This window comes from Hippoglossus hippoglossus, chromosome 21, assembly GCF_009819705.1.
Source record: "Hippoglossus hippoglossus isolate fHipHip1 chromosome 21, fHipHip1.pri, whole genome shotgun sequence".
Classification (NCBI taxonomy): domain Eukaryota; kingdom Metazoa; phylum Chordata; class Actinopteri; order Pleuronectiformes; family Pleuronectidae; genus Hippoglossus; species Hippoglossus hippoglossus.
In genome coordinates this window covers 10,867,105-10,885,002 of record NC_047171.1, presented here as the reverse complement: position 1 = coordinate 10,885,002, position 17,898 = coordinate 10,867,105, and the positions used below count along the sequence as shown (strand labels likewise).

Sequence of the window (17,898 nt, the reverse complement as noted above, 5' to 3'; positions counted from 1 at the left end):
GAGAACTAACAACGAGGCTGTCATCTATTTTAACAAAGCTTACTTTTTTCAGTTTTTAGTTTCTATCTTTGCAACTGTTTGTAGTCGAACTTCCCATTTTCCTGGAAACAGCATGAAGGACAAAATATAGTATTTTGATAGCCACTGAACTTTGTACCACATAATATCTCCCTTCAGCTGGGATTGTATTGCAGGCTTAACTATGGGTCTTTACAATGACATCCCTCAATTATCAAATTTCCTGTTCTGCAGCTCTCTCCTCTATAGCATGAACCACACAGATGAACTCTTTTGACTTCCATTCCTTTGAGGTAGAGCACAAAATACAGACACGTCTCTACTTCGATCCAGAGATAAAGCCAAAATATCTCAGATACGAATGCTTCCGTCTTTCACTAATGACGTCATTTGGACAAAGAGTGCGCAGTATAACTAGGTATTTTGTTATTGTTTCGATTAAGGGACCAAGTGGCTGAAGTAACTATTGCATGTTTAACAGAAATATGAACACTTGTGCAACAGCGTGATAAGAGCAATCTAAAATGACACAACCATCTTTTAGTCAAATGTATTCAACATTTTGACTCTTTAGTTTGGTCCATGTCTAATCTGTTAACATTCTGAGGCCATCATCTTGTCCATCTTTCTATGGCTTTCAAGATAGGCACACACCGTTTGTCTGCAGATATTTGTGTCCACTTGTTTGTAGTGGGTTGTGTTGTTGGTGACTCACCAGTGACGGAGGCCAATGTTCCTGTCAGGTCAGGGCTGTAAAAACTGCACTCTGCTCTACTAAAACAATTCAGTCCGCAGAGATAATGCTACACAACCAATACACACGCACGCACAAATATAGCAAACAAAGAATTATGCAGAGCAATCCGCACACATGCTCATTAAACTGAGGTTGACCTACACTCACACACCCCTACCCTTTTGTCGCTGATCAGTCATTGATGACCTTCAGTGCTGCACCGATCAGTTCAGCCCGAAGGGAGCTGTGCACTTACATTAACATAGTAAATGCCTTTGAGGAGAAGTCACGGACGAGCACCGCTGTCACGTAGGTACAGTAAAGATCAGACATCTGTCCCTCACACTTGACTCCCTACCTCCCTTCCTCTTCAAACCTCTACCACCCCCTCATGTCTCTGCATTTCCTCACATCTGCATTCTCAGCACTCTACTTGCGCATAAAAGGACATGGCTCACTTCGAGGGAAGTGCTTTACTGCCTTTGAGATCAGTAGCTGCTCCTGTGTTCAAAGCTGGACAGTATTAATGTCACAATCAGTGCTGGCCTCAGTCTTACAACATTTAGACACTGATCCAAATGAAAAATGGACAGTTAACAATCCTAGAATACTGTTATATTGTCATTTATTTGTCTGCAGAACATTAAAAAGAAACAAACATTTTGAACAAATGCAATAAAACTTTTAGAAATGTCAGATTATCAACACTACTTTTAAACAAAGATTTTCACAATTTTGTTTTTATAAACTAATTCAGTAACAAAGATTCCTAACATTTAACAATTTTACAGTAACAAATGTAGAGGCGTGTGCAGCTTCAACAGAGGAATATGCTCTCTGCCTGCAGCAGATCACCCACAGATTAATAGATTATATCTCTTAAAATAATAGAGATTATCATTTCAGCACTCATTGTGCGGCCCCGCTGTAAACACACTGGTGTAAACATAATCCCATGCGGACAGATGACGGCTGCTACTTGCCCGAGCGGGTCAAGAGTCTGTTGTTTTGTGTAAGTGTTGCTCTTTGCTTGTGTTGCTCAAGTGCCGTTTGTTATATCTTGGCCTTTGCGGGAGAGAGCTGATCACACAGAGCTCGGCCTCATTAAGAGATCACAGATCACGCTCGTTAGAAAACACGCGCAACTACTGTGATAGATGTGCACAGGCTAAGTGCTGCCACTTCTTCATATACACACAAACATCATAAGGACGGGGTTTACTAACATGATGCGAATACAGCTCAGTTTGTCAATTCACATGTGACAGTGTCGGGTTCTGTCTGAAGCTGCTGGTCCTCAGATAAACCAAATCCCACATACTTGTTACAGAGCTCAGGGCTGGAATTATGCTGTTAATATTCTGAAATAGTGGTGTAATGGGAGGTTATTCATAGCAGAGATGTCACAACTACACTGCAGTAATTGAAAAATGATTCCTCACTTTAAATACAAGAGACTGGACTTACAATTTTGGAAAAACAACCAAATCATTAATATAAATAAAGGCTGAAGAAGAGATGGAGAGAAGAAGAGGAGGAGGATGAAGAGACCAGATTAGATGAGCTGAAGAATAAGAGGAGATAGTCAGACAAGTGATGGCATGAGAGTCTTTAGGCTCTCTAGCACCCTCTTTTGGACACATCATAGAAAAGCCCACCGCCGTTGAACTGTCACTGTGCACTCTGGTGGGACGGGTGAGATGCTATCGTGTAACACGATAAGCCTGTTTGACAGGAGCGCTGTTCCCACTGTTATCCAGTTGTGTGGAGCATCATCAGATGATCACAGTGAAATGAATGTGTCATGTGTTGATGTGAGTATGTAGCTGAAGGGGCAGAGGACGCCTTATTTTGTTATTATATAAATATGTATATAATAACAATATGTGTATATGTGTGCTTTTGTGTGTGTGTGTGTGTGTGTGTGTGTGTGTGTGTGTGTGTGTGTGTGTGTGTGTGTGTGTGTGTGTGTGTGTGTGTGTGTGTGTGTGTGTGTGTGTGTGTGTGTGTGTGTGTGGTAGCAGTTGCAGTTGCTTTGCCACTGACTAATAGACTCATTATAAGAGGAGCTCGGCACATGTGCTCCAGCTGGACTGCCTCATGCTGCCTCTGCTCTCCTTAATGTACTGTTCACTATGTGTGCTTGCCTGCGCGCATGTGTGGGTTGAGCGGGTAACTGTCTGTATATTTAAGTCTAAATGTTTCCAATTAAAGTATGTGTGTGGCACGTGTACTAGTTAATCACAGCAGGAAAACCAGTCTGGTAATGTCTGTGTGTGGTGGATCTCAGATGAGACAGACTTAAATGAGCTCTGTTTGTCACACACACACACACACACACACACACACACACACACACACACACACACACACACACACACACACACACACACACACACACACACACACACACACACGCACACTTTCCTAAGTTGGTCTGAGTGATAATCGAAAAAATAAGCAAGCCATAATGTAACATACCAACATAACTCTGCTGGCTGTCAGTGTACATACTATTTTCTCACCCCTTCTTCTTCGCTTCTCTAGTAAATATCTTGACTGAGGGCAAACAGATGTTCCAGTCAGCCCCGGACGTGTTAACAGGGGCTGGGGCAGTGTTAAAATTTAAATGGATTAAGTCGGGCCTTGAGAAAGAAATCACGGATCCTCTGACTTGCTATATATGTTATATATATATGATTAAGGGGGGTCACTCCTACATTGAGGTGATTAAGAGAATGAAGAAAATTAAGGAGAGAAAAGAGAAAGAAAGATATACTGTATATACAGTGTTTTACACAATTGATTGTGTAGACACAGATGTCATGGTAGAATAAAAACATTATATGACACATATTTCCATGTGGTTCTAGGGACCAATGGTTACTTCATTTTGTTGAGACTAACCCAGTTCTCTGTATTTAAGAGTATTTAACTTTTGCTCTCTGTGTTATGTGATGGGCTCAGCAGCTGACGTTGTAGAGCTAATACTCTTTCTGCCCAAATGTTATTGTTTTAGCAAGCAAATTTGGAAACTCCTTGGAAGATTTCTGGGAAATATTCTGCAAGTCTGCAAACTGAGTTTGAAATATGAACAACAGATGATACACACAGAGCAGGAAGGAGGAGTGCTGGTACTTTTGTGTTTGTCACACCTCGGCTTTATATTTTTTGTGTGTTTGAACGGTGCAGTCATGATGAAGAGAGGACGGGAATTAAAAAGAGGAACAGATGGCGTTTGAGAGGAGGTGAGGCTTGTGGTCATCCTGTCCAACGCCTGGTGAGATTGGCCTGTTCTGTTTTTGTGTATGTTGGAAAACAGAGATTGTGCTCACGGACCAATGACTGAATGCGTAGTTGAGTTTGAGCACATTTGTTCCATATTGTGTGTCCACCTGCTTGATCTGTCGACCTGGGCTGATGCCGAGTTGATCCTCTCACCTGAATGGCGCAGCACTGCTCTCTGGGTATATTTGGAAAGAGACGCTTGACGATGACAAGAATTCATGGGCGTATGGTGTGTTTTTTTTGTGTGTTGAAAAGAGTAAACACAGGCACACACAGGCTTTCATGTAATCACACACAGACTCTGGGCTTCCCTCCAAGACCCGGTCATGAATCACAGACGGAGAACAAAAGAGTGTGCCACACGGCTTGTTAGACTTGGAGTTGCGCTAGTTAGCCCTGGCCCCTGACATAGAGATATGGATGCACAAACAAACCCACTCACACAATCACACAGTTGGACGCATTAGCCTGCATCTCTAATACAACTACTATACCACACTAAGTGTATCTGTGTGTGCACCCTTTAATTGGATTGCCACGGTGGCCATGTGTAGACGTTTAGCTGTTTTGTGTGTCCATGCAAAATGACCCAGCGTCTCCCTCCCACCCTGCTATCCCTCACCACAGCAAAGGTGTTTATGCGTGTGTATATGCAAGGAGCTTAATGGCTAAGCCTGTGTCAGGCCAGTGAAACCACGGTCATTCATATGGTAATAACCATGCAAAAGAAGGAGACAATAAATCTCTCCATATCCTCTGAGAGCATACAGAGAAGTGGGCAGACTCCATGCACGGAGTTGGGAGCTTCAGATGGGACACCGTCCCACTCATATCTCAAACACCACGGATGCAGGGCTTCTCTCCACAAAGGCTGGAGATGTTGGAGGACATATATGCTGCTTCTGCCAAGTAGGTGAGAGCTGTAGTAGGATTTGTTCGTCATTGGGCAGTAGGCTCAAGTTATGTATGGAATTGTTGTCACGTTGTCGACATGGTTCACTTTGGAGGTCATGAAGACTCTATGGATCAGGATGATTTTTGGCTCGTATATAATGATAAAAAATATATATGAAACTGCTGTCACTTCCTGAATCTAGGCTGAAAACTAGGGGGACATCAGGGCCCCAAGGCTCTGGGATGAATTGCCTGAGGAAATAAGGCTGTCTAAGACAAATTCTTTTAAGTCTTGTCTAAAAACTAACTTTATTCAGAAGTGAATTACTCTGGGTGCCACGTTACTATTGTTCTTTTATCTCTATTATTATCATTACCATGTCATTACCAATAACAATTTGTTTTCTTGTTGTGCAGCACATGCAGCATGTTTGGATCGCCGGTTTGAATAGCATCTCGACAATGGCGGTCGACTTCCCCATTGGGGTAGCTCCTTCTGTGTTTTAAATGAGACGGGTTAGATTGTTTGAGTGTGAGTATAGAGCTGTTCTGCCCTGAATAGAGGATTTTATAAACTCTGGCTTTGAATTCGACTGACTGGATTTCTAAGGAGAGGAATGTAACGTCCCACGTCGTCCCATTTTGGTAACAGTGGGGTTTGATGTGTGCGCGAAGGGTGATGGTACCTCCGGCTGAAAACTTTCTGTGGGGACACACATGAGAAGCAGTTTGTTCATGAGGACACATTGGATAAAGCCCCAGTTTTAACCTGAGTCATTCATTAGCAGCTATTCAGGCACTGTTCATACTGTTTTTGAACTGATCTGTGCAGCTCTTCTGAAACTACACCATCGGCTTGGACACTTTGGCCTAATCACAACAGTAGCACACATGGTTTCCTGCATCTCATGAGACGTTGAAGCTGTCACCAGCAGCAGAGCTGAATTACGGGCATGCCATCCAATAAGTGAACCAGCGGGGAATACAGTAAGGTTGGCACTCCTGAGCTGAAGATATAAAGTACAGTGAGTGGTTAGTCCTTCAACTGTGGCTGGAGGCAGAGTGGGGCTTGTTGGCCGTGAACAGATTCTTGTGTTTTCATGGCAATCTTCAGTCTGAGGCTCCCACACTGGTCACGCCTGTCACACAGATGTCTCGCTCCACAAATCTCACACACACAGGCAACATGAAAGCACTTACACAATGACACAATCCAGTCTGAAATATAATAAATTCTTACTCCACAGCTCCACATTTCTCATTTTTCCCCCCAAACAGATCTAAATAGTGAAGCAAATTAGAAAAAAACTGTTTGCAAGAGGCATCAGTAAATTACGCTCCCTAAAAAAGAGGCTGTTAATCTGATGAGGTCAACAGGATTACACATTAGATTTATTCTCTCCTGGCCTTGCACCCTTTGTTGTCACTGCTCAGTGTTTTCATTGAGCCGTATGTACAGCTGCACTGCGTGATGTGGGATAGGACGGTTTCTGCTGCTGTCCGTGTAGGTGAGATGCATGTTTACACATAATGAAGCTCTGGCTCAGAGCCAGAATAGCAGCACATCGCTCAGTTACACAGAGCAGCTCAGACTAGCCTGCGTATCATGTGTCTGAATGAACTGAGATGAATATGTTTGGACTGGAGCCAGGCCAGTGTCTCTTACACACACACGCACGTAAACACACACACACACACAAACATTAATTTCCATTCATATACTTGAAAGGACACTTGCTGACACAAACTGTGGCCTATTATCCTAACCTTGAATATATACTGTGATATGTAACAATTCTTCATTAAAATGTCTAAAAACAATTTATATATTTTGTTGACTTGTGTACTTACATTATCCAAAATGTGTCCAACATTGATCAAACCTAGAGAAAGCCCAATTTTTATTGAAGGTAACAGGGTGATAGGAAAAATACACACTGCTAGCCAGTTAGCCAGTTGGCTGTTTTTTCCTTCCACTGGTACTGCACAACCTAAAGAAACTTTAATACATTACCTCATCTGTGAATCTTATTTTCATTCACATTGGAGGTGAAGACTTTAACTCCCATGATCCCACGCTGCTTCACAAAGACTAGGTATTCTGTTATTGTCTTGATTGAGAGACCCAGAGCGGCCGAAGTTACATATTGCACGTTTAATTTATCATTATTAGATTACAACTTAACCTAAACCGAGCCCATGTGTAAACCAAATCCTAACCCTCAAACAGCCATTTAATAAACTGATCAATGATCAGAATGTTTCCACTCTTGAAAAATCATTCTGAAAACTCAAACTGGTCCTCATAATGATAGACATACATGGCCATGCTCCTCAAAGGCGCTCCATACTTTCACATTTCAGGCAACCAGTGATGACAGTGTGTGAGCTTTGTATATTTATGTGTTGCTCCGTTGTGTAATGGCCTGATCCCTGCTATAAGTGCTCAGCATTGGTATTTGCGCTTCAGTTGATCTGCATCTGTTTCTTTGTGGTCTGGTGCAACCATCAGTGTGTGTGTGTGTGTGTGTGTGTGTGTGTGTGTGTGTGTGTGTGTGTGTGTGTGTGTGTGTGTGTGTGTGTGTGTGTGTGTGTGTGTGTGTGTGTGTGTACAGTATCAGTGTTTATTTGAGACTGTTAATTAAGCCCCCCTCCACCCCTCTTGTCTGCTTCCCAAATCAGTGCACAGCTGCAGGGCCCCCCTGTGTAAGGCAGCGCTGCATCTAATGTCTTATTATTCACACTGTCTGTCTACTCACCAGCCATACAGAGCCTCTGGGATGGAGGGGGGGGTTTGTGTTTGTGTGTGTGTGTGTGTGTGTGTGTGTGTGTGTGTGTGTGTGTGTGTGTGTGTGTGTGTGTGTGTGTGTGTGTGTGTGTGTGTGTGTGTGTGTGTGTGTGTGTGTGTGTGTGTGTGATGAGGGGGTTATGTATTAGCAAAGTGGTAATGGAGGGTTCGTTCAGTCTCCTAATTCGTTGGCACTACTTAATTAAAAGTGATGCGACAGTGTGATTGGAGCCATTGACGGATTGAGATGCTCAGGCCCTCTAGGATCGAGGCTATCAGTGTGTATTTGTGAGTGTGTGTGTATCAGCATGTGTCTGTGTGTCTAGTGAAAGGAAGAGGAAGTCATTACCTTTTAATCATATCCTTCTTTAGTCCTTCTCCCCTTTTCCTCCTCTCTCTTTTCTCTCCTCATCCCCCCCTCCTGTCTCTAAATTCTCCCTAAAGCCTCCTCCAGTCGGCCCGACCCCCTCCGTCTCACCAGCTGGCTCTCAGTGTCAAGCTCCTTGTCATCTTCAATCAACCCCTCTTTTCTGCAAGACTTAGCCTTTTTTTCCTCCCATCCCCAACTGTCTCTAACCTACACTGTGTATTCATGTCATTCAGTATGACTCAAGCTGTATGAATCTTTGATGACGTATTTGTTAAAGCTGTGAAGTTACTCGACATCTCCTGCTATTATTGAAAAGCACTGTACTGCTGTGTTCTGCTGGAAGCTACAGTCACTTAAAAATAACTTTAAATGATAAGGTTTGGAACTGCAACAGAAAGAGGCATGCAACCAATGACTGTTTCCATTTTTGATTATACTCCACCTATCATTGAGACTGTAAAAAAACATCTCGTTACCTCTGGGTTTAAACCCAAATCATCTATTCTGTCATTTTTAGACCCAAAAATATAATTGTTACACATTGTATCTTAAATGCCGGGCTTTTTTATTGGATTATCTTATATAACAGAATGGTTGTCTTCTTTCATGTATCTGGTGTTTAACATGTGAAGAGCCTCCTATCTTGTGAGCTTAAACAAACATTTAGAGCATGATTGACCCACAAGTCCATGGTGACATGTAGTAAATGTCTGTCTTTAGAATCATAGGGGTTGATCTATTGTATGTGGGCGTTCTGCTGGAGTGTTTGTTCAGGCCCTTTAGTGTGTAAGCAATGAACAATTGAGCCTAATTATGTGCAGCTATTCATTGAAACCTGGTGCCAGAGGCTGATTTGGTTTTTAATTTCGAAAATGAAATACAAATGCAAACACAAACACACACCCACGCACACAGACACACACACACACGTGTGTACACTGCCTGCTGGGACTTCTGTATTACTCCATCTCCAACCAGTCTAATCACAGGTCAGTAGGTCAGTGTTTCCTCTCCATCAGAGACCTCCTCATCACAATAAGCCCAGTCTTAACTAACCCCATAGCTTCTGCTTCACACAAAGCTATTTCCATGTGGAAGTTACAATAGAGCATCAAAGCTTATTATACCTGGTTATCCAGGTGGTTTTGTGGTCATATCAACCTTCCATCAGTGTTATAGAAATGACTTTGTCTTTTTATTTCTCAGCTGTGGAGTATATTGTTGTAGGAAGTGCTGTGGTTGTCAACATCAGAGTAGAAGAATCTTCTTTTTGACAGTGAGACAAAGTTTGCATTATCCGGTAACTTAACCTGCATAAACATGTTGTAACAGGCTAGTCTCTTCCATAGTTCTTGTACAGTGTGTGTGCATGTGTGTGTGAGATTGGTATGTAGGAAGGTGGGGGGCAGGGGTCTGCTTTGACACCCTGATCCTGCAGCCTATAGCTTGGCTTTGTGCAGAGACCTCAGCAGAGAGGAAGGGAGGGATTGAAAGAGAGGGAACGAATGGGGGAAGGAGGGGGGGCGTCGGGGGCAGTCGACTGAAGGGGGTAGGGGGGGTGAGCCAGGAGTGCAGGATGTTAGTGAGGGTAGGAGAGAGGGGGACTGATGGGAAGGCAGTATGAGGGGAGATGGTTTGTACGTTTTATTCTCTTGCTCTCACTTTGGAAGGAAACAAAGGATGCTGAAGAGACTGACTGGTGACAGCAGGACTGATTATATAGACTTTGCCTGTTAGCCTGTTAGCTGGTGTTAGCCTCTGCTGACCCAGCTGCCTGTATTCTGCCGCTGGCCTCCTCTTCCCTCCCTCCATCTGTCTGTGCATATCATCTCTCACTCTGCGCTGAAGACGTTTCATCGCCGCTGCGCTCACTCCTCCAGCTTCTGCATGTGAGTGATTCTGCCTCCGTCTCTGTGTAGGTAAAACTATTTAATAGGGGTCAGCTGTGGTAATTGCACATTGTTCTTTTACTATAATGATTTCTGCAGCTTGGTGTTTTATTTGTCATGTACACAGACTATTAAGCTAGACTTGTGGTTCAGTTTGTGCTGTGGATCTGTTCTTTCTCCATCTAGCCCGGTCTTTGCCCCTTATTCATATCTCTTTTCTTTTTTTTACATCTGCCAGACACAAGTAAGGGAAAGCTGCAAGAAGCACGTATATAGACTCTGAGAATAAGAGGGGTAGTGCTCAGAGCCTGCTGTGCACACCTGGAATAATTCACTTCAGGTCCTCGAATAAACCGTCCACTGCAAATATGCACTGGAAAAATGTCAAGATTTTTTTACCGCCTGTCTGGAGTAAAGTTTAATCCAGATGTGTAAAACCAACGTTTGGAGAGCTGATGCTAGATGACACCTGGCCATCTGCTTTTGTTGGAATAAATATACAAGCCCAGAGGGCAAGGGCTGCTCAGCCTAAATATTTAGCTGTGGCGTTCTGCGGCTGAAGGGCAGGCGGCTTGGTCGCTGGTTTGGCAGCAGTGTTGGCACGTTGTGGGTCAACCTGGCACAGGAACTGACATGAAGGGAGGATGGGGCCACCTGTCCGTCTGTCAATTAGGAGAGGGTGGCAGGGTGGCACATTTTATTTCAGGACATAGAGGAAATTGAGACTATATGAATGAGTGTTGGACTATATGGACAGAATAAGTAATACTACGAGAAATTACTGTGAAATATGATACCTCAAGATGAGAACAATCATAAGGTAAGACATTTTCTATACCAATTTGAAATATATATATATTAATTTTACTTGTCTCATTATCTGTCATCACTGTGTTGGTGAAGCCTTGTAGAGGAATGTGCTGTGTGTGTGTCAGTAATTCCCTCCTCACTGTAGAGCTCCGTCTAGGCAGATGCAAGGTAATTCTCTAATGGGGCCTCATTTGAGGAGCAGCTCCGGTCAATAGCCATCAGTCAATTACAGTCAATAAGACAAAGCAGAGGACAGCGGGCTCTCTAGCTGTCACAGTTCAGGGTGTTACGAGATTGACCGTCTCTTTTTCGACAATTGGATTCAGGACCCTGTGAGAAGGGTTTTTATGGTAACAACATTGTGTGATGTTCCACAACAAAAATATGCCCACGCTCTGCTGTAAATAAGCTTTTTGTCACTTCAGACTGATAATGAGTTTGACAAGACGACCAAATATACCCCGCAAAAATATGGACATTCTCAGGAGGAACTGCGGCAGGTAATTAAAAAGTGAGAGTGTTTGGAGGTCAAGAGATGACAGGAATGCGCAGTGTGGAGAGGTCAGAGCAGTGGGATGGTGCAAACAAAGAAGCTGGGTTTTGATAAAGGTGGATGCCGGCTGAGGAAGCTAAAAAAAAACTCTTTCAGCTGAGCCCCTGGTTGTCTAACCATCATGACATGAGAAATGCCTCCTCTCTCTCTCTCCCACCCCTCGTCTCTCCCTCTTGTTTAGAGATGCAGCCTTTTCTTTACAGCTCAATTACATGGCAAAGCCTTTAGTCAGCGTGCAGGGGTTAAATGAAGTGTTTCCCATTCCGCCACGAATATACTATAAGCTACAGCTTGTCCCCTGTGACAATTTAATTTGGTGCATGTGCTAAACTTCTCTCCATTCATCCCTCTGTCTCTCTGTATCCCACCACCCTCTGTTTATTCCCCAGGTGACAGGTCACATATTGACCTTTGAATCCTCACATTTTTCTTTTTATGAGGTGTTCAAAGCTCATACACAGAGGGACATGGAGTGTTTGTTCAGGAATACATTAAAATAGTCGCACACACCCAAGCACACACACACACACACACACACACACACACACACACACACACACACACACACACACACACACACACTTTTGTTAGTTATTTAGATGCTTGTGAGGACATTTACTGACACACTTTTTGGTCCATTATCCTAACCTTAATGATATACTGTAATATGTACCAACTCATCATTAAAATGTCTAAAAATGACCAGACCAATGTTATATTTTGTTGCCTTTGTTTTTACTTTCTCCAAAATGTTTCCAACAACGTTCGAACCCAGAGTGTATTCAAGGCAAAAGGGACGTTTCATTTTTGTCGCCTTTACACTGCATCACATTTACTTTAAGTCCATGACTTCAGGTGACATCACATTGACTTTTATTGATTTCATGGAGACTTACTCTAACCTTAACCATAGTTATTACTTGCCTAACCTAAACCTAACCTTAACACATGTCTTCACCTTGGAATCTATTGATTTATATAATGGGACTCGATTTTTGCTCCCATAGGGTATACAATTCCCCATAATGTGACTGTGTACTGATTTAGTAATATAAATACCTGGAACACACACACACATACAAACATATGTGCAAGCAAAACACACTTGTGCATTTCATTCTTTTGCCTCAGACCTTTTTTATTTGGCTTTTTAAGATTCGTTAAAGGGCCATAATTAACCATTGAATGCTTGAGTCCATTCCTCCATATTTAATAACCAAGCTGCTAGTTGTCAGATCAAAAGACCTCAGCGTCACAGAGACATTACTGTGTGTGTGTGTGTGTGTGTGTGTGTGTGTGTGTGTGTGTGTGTGTGTGTGTGTGTGTGTGTGTGTGTGTGTGTGTGTGTGTGTGTGTGTGTGTGTGCGCCACTTGGCCATCAAGGCTGCTGGTCAGTATTTGCAGCAACCACAGAGAATAGCCCTCTATTGTGTTCTTGTCAGGCTGATTGGCTGCTGCGGTGCTCACACTCAGACACGCTGGCATGTACGCAGACATATACTGATATATACACACACGCACGCACGCACACACACACATACACTTATCACCAGAAAGAGTCAGTGTCAGGTCAGCGGGCTCAGCCGGTCTGTGGACAGCGCTGTATTGTTGCTGGCCTCCTGCTCTCCTGGACATTTAACAGTGCAGTCATTCAGCTGTTACTGGTGACTCAGGACCAGTAGGCAGTGACCACCAACACCTGCCTTCACACCAACATGTGGTTGTGACACGTATTTTGTAATATCATGTGAATATTTTGGGAAAGTATTAATTAAAATGTTAAAAATCTATCAATATAAAGGACCAGATTGTGTTCTTTATACCTTAATACATGTATAGAGGTTCAACACTTCATGTACTGTACATTAATAAGAAGCAAGTAAAATCAAGAACTCCCCAAGGTAGGATGAAGAGATATGATCAGAGGAGGAGAAATTGAATCAGGTTGTTCTGTCCAGATAGCCCAGTTGACCCCTTTTTACTTGACCTCCACCCAAATGACCCCCACTGAAAGCCTGTATAGATTATTAAAATGGTCACAGTGTGATCTCCATTCATTGAACTCTCATTGACAAGTCACATCCAGTGGAAAACCTGACCACTCAGAAGTTGGGTTGAATTCTGTGCTAGAGAGGTCATATTTAGGAGGATATACTGTTGTTTGTTTGTGTGTCCGAGGTACTGTGTGTGAATCGAAAAGCCTTATGTGAAAACAAAGTGAGCATCCACTGAGAAATGGTGACATCTTACAAACCCCAAATCATCCACGAGCAGCCAAAACACTCCAAACTTAGTGACCTCATTCTCTGTCTTCTGAGCTGGTCTCATGTGGACATGGATGCGTTTCAATGTTACGGTGACAGTTTTATTTAGTGAAGACCATTTTCATAAGTCAGTTTCTTTCTTCTTGGACTAAATGCTGTTAGTGAAGCATTTCACACTGTGACAGCTGATAATAAAGTGTAACACACTGTATTGCCGGGTTCTTCAAAATGTTAAACTGCTGCCAGGGTCAAATCAACACAAAAATGCCAAAATGTGATGTACATGACTAATTTATTCTGCTACAAATCTGACGATGATAATCTTATGATGTTTTTTTATTAATATGTCATATATAAAAGTTTGTCCAGTCTGCATAATAATGTAAACAAAGTGACATTTTGCAGTTCCCTTATTATCGTATCACACAATGAGTCTGTTTCACCTCAGGTCACCAACAATATAAGCAGCTCCTACAGAAGCAGTGCTGGGGTTAATTTAGTTGAGCAAACTTGTTTTAATCGCCATTTTAACTAAGTCTACTCTTCCCCCCGCTAAATGTAGTGATAATTTGCTGAGTTAATCCATTGCTGAATCTTCAATGTTTTCACACTACTAAGCCATATTACCTTCAAGGCAAGGAAAGGCAATTTTATTTAAAAAGCACCTTTCACAGCAATAGATTAGAGGTGCAGCCTCTCTCTGTCCATTTGTCTGCATCCCTATCTATCCATCTCCCTCTGCCTTCATTTTCCTCTTCCTTCAATTATTCTAGTTAAATTCCAGGCTTGGAAATGCTTGTACATTGATATTCCTTTCAGGGCTTTTGAAATAACCTGTAGCCAGAGATTATTTAACATACTGCCTTTTAATTATGTGTGTGTGCGGATTCACTTCATGCCGATGCTGACATCAGCAGTATTTTTACTTCTGGTAAAAAACCCAGAGAGGGAAACATGTTCCAGGCGCACCAGACAAACGATCTTTTAAATGCCCGCTGCCGAGCTGATGTTATCACTCAAGAATTCAGTGGAAACTCTCCACAATATCATATCTGTCAAGTGTGATTTTAGTTTTTTTGTGGTTGTATGGAGCAACAATTGCAGTGTCACTTCCTGTTTGTCTTTTTACGAGAGACATCCAGTTGGTCATCTACTGTACTGGTCATCTGCTGCCACAGCCCTCCTCTGGTGCCCTATGGTGCCAGTGTAACCAGGCTGCCAGTACACACACACACACACACACACACACACATACACACACACACACACACACACACACACACACACACACACACACACACACACACACACACACACACACCGCCAGGACACAGCTGAGCTAATGACTCATCTCTCTCCGTTGCCCCCCTCTCTTTGCTCTCTCTCTCTCTCTCTCTCTGTCTGTTTCTCTGTACCTCTCTGTCTCTGTCTGTTCAGGGGACATCACTCAGAAGGGCTATGAGAAGAAAAGAGGCAAGCTGTTGGCACCGTACATCCCACAGATACAAGGTAAGGCACACAGGCCTGCAAGAGATTTACTGCCCAGAACCAGGTTTTACTGTATCTTTGCTCTGACCGCCTCTGTCGGTGTTGCATTGAGAGAATTGTCCTTGCAACAGAAAAGAGAACAAGATGATGAATCTGATCATGTTAGTAATGATAATTATTGTAGCATCTTTATTTGCTAAGAGCACATTCAGGTTATTTATTGAAGGGAGCCTTAATGCAGCTTGCAGAGAAAAGTAATAGAAAGAAAATTATGCAAAATCAACATTAGAATTGTTAAGCAAAGTAGAAAAACAAATTGAGAAGTTACAAAGGAGTTATTTTAAACGGAGTAAATTAACCTCCACATGAAGGATATCTATTTTTTATACTATCCTGGTTAGTGGTGTTCTTGCTGGTGTGACCTTGATTCTTCGGGTCAGGGTTGTTGCCCTGTCACCCTTGGATCTGTAATTAATGCCTTTGTCTTGCGTCAGCCATTTATCACACTGTATGTAATGGAAATGAAAATGGGTGCTAACCAAGCTAGGGAAGGAGACAACTCGTCTAGATTCTACAAGTTACTCAGTCACCTGTCGTTGTTTATGCTACTCTCATGGTATGGATAATGTGCTTTTTAAATAAATTAGCTTGTTTTACAGGAGCACGGTTATTGCGTTCACCAAGGAAGTTTGCCTGTCTGTTAGCAGCTAGCAGGACTACGCCAAAAATTTATGAACAGATTACCATGAAACTTGTTGGATCTGGTGGATATTTTTCATTTTCATTAACATTGCAAGATAGTATTTTTTTTTTTTATACAATTTCATTGAATTGTGTGTGAATCTTGTGAAGACACATTGTCGGGGAATTTTAATTTTGGACTGGGTCCAGATGAACAGACAGATCCAGGATTCTTTTATCCTACTTTCTTTAACAAGGTGAGATAGGGTGTTTGCCTTATTCCTGCACCGTTCTAGTTTTAAGGAATGTTTCTTCTATTTATTTTGTAACTACAACTTGTGCGTATTTGTGCCAGCCATCTTACATTAGGGTTATAATTGTTTGAGAAGACAAGTGTTAGCTTTGAAGAACAGGAGGTCGTGATATTTCCCATCTGTGTGTTACTTATGTCTATGGCCATTGACTGCGTATATCAATTCATTGTATTTTTAGTCCCAGTCATGCAGTCGGTCATTCCTAGCCGCCATGAGCAGACTGTAAGGACGAGGTGGTTTGTGGTGAATCCCAGAGAGGAATTGCTGCCGTATGCTTCATGCTTCTCGGTCCTTTATCCAGGGTCCATGTCGTTCTTTGGTTTGGCCTGATCTCAACATCAAGCCTCAGTGGAAACCAGAGTCTGGTGTGGGCCGCTCGCTCAAGGATTTCCACTGGAGTTAGCATGCCTGTTATTTAGCTTGGGCGGACCAGCATCTTCATCTTCTATCTTTATCTTGCTCCCTCATTCATTGTTCGATTCCACACAGTCTGATAAAGCAGGGAAGTGACTGGTTTAGAGCAGAGAGGGACACACTTTGGTGTGGTTCATGTACAACACATACTTCTCTCAGGATGAATGGATGTGTTGGTCTTTAATGACAAATCCATCCAGCACGACGAGACAGTGGGTTAGAGTTTAACAGCTGAACGGTTGAAATAGGAGTCCAATAGACTGTCGGCTTCAGAGCTCCATACTAAATTTCACAAGCTGTTTTAATGTCTTATATTTCACTGTTGTCATAGGACTGAACATGTGCCAACTGCAATAAAGTTGGTGTACAAAGCCAGATCTGTGAGAGCAGAATAATTTCCTTTGTTTATACTTTAGTTTTTTTGGTGCCACTGAAAGAAGAATAGATAATTGCATGATTTGTTGACCATTCTGGGAAGTCCCACTATCAGAAATGAGGCTAAAATACCCCGGATATGAGCGCTGCCATCTTGATTCAGGGTCTGTGCATTAGCGATCACGGGATGGAGCCGTTGTAGCTAGGTCCCATCGATACATGTGCTCGACCAGGAGTCAGTCTCAGCTGTGAATCCTAACGTTTAACCCTGTTCAGATAGCATCAAATAACTAATTAAAACCAAAGTAATGTAATCTTTGACCTATTAGTTTGTTCCACTTCCCATTGATTAACATGGAGGGGGCCTATAATGACTTATAATGCAGCCAGCCACCAGGTGGCGTTCACATGCTTTGGCTTCACTTTTGGGGAACAGTCATGGCGACCGTCTTTATATACAGTCTATGGTAAAAAATACAATAATAGTATGGTTGTTTTTCTTGTTTCTGATGAGGAATGTATTTCCATCTCTTTCTTAATTAATTCACCTTTATTAAGATATTATACACATATATAGTTTATATTAAGGAAGATTATTTATGTGTGATTCTTATATTCATCTGTGAACTTGATGCACGTTGATAGCCAAGTGTTTCTCTACAAGCGAGACACGGCACACGTCTTGTCAGCCACCACACCGATAAGTGTTGGCATCAGGCAGGTGCTAAAAATTCATCAGGGTTTCGCTGTGAACCAATAACAACATCTGCTGTGACGGAGCATGCCTCTGATTGGCTCAGTGTGGTGTGTCTCCTAGGTGTGCTCTGCCCAGCAACCGGGTCTGGTGTCCTGTCTGGCTTGTTTTATAGGTCTGTTTCCTGTGGGAGCTGGGAAAAGGCCATTGTGTGACTGTGCTGTCAGAGCAATATAAGGCACCAGCGTATATTGATCTCTATCTAAGCTCAAGGGATGGTGTGTGTGTGTTTGTGTGTCTGGCGTGTGTGCACCTGTGCATG

General features: G+C 42.6%; 1 protein-coding gene across 13 annotated transcripts in view; it reads left to right on the top strand.

Moving 5' to 3' along the window:
- dip2a (disco-interacting protein 2 homolog A) overlaps positions 1-17,898 on the top strand; it is a 79,724-nt gene that overhangs the window by 27,213 nt on the left and 34,613 nt on the right. For all 13 annotated transcript variants that reach the window (XM_034573983.1, XM_034573980.1, XM_034573990.1 and 10 more), the window contains exon 2: positions 15,048-15,119. In XM_034573983.1, the coding sequence (XP_034429874.1) occupies positions 15,048-15,119 (72 nt within the window). The remainder of the gene's footprint in view (positions 1-15,047; positions 15,120-17,898) is intronic.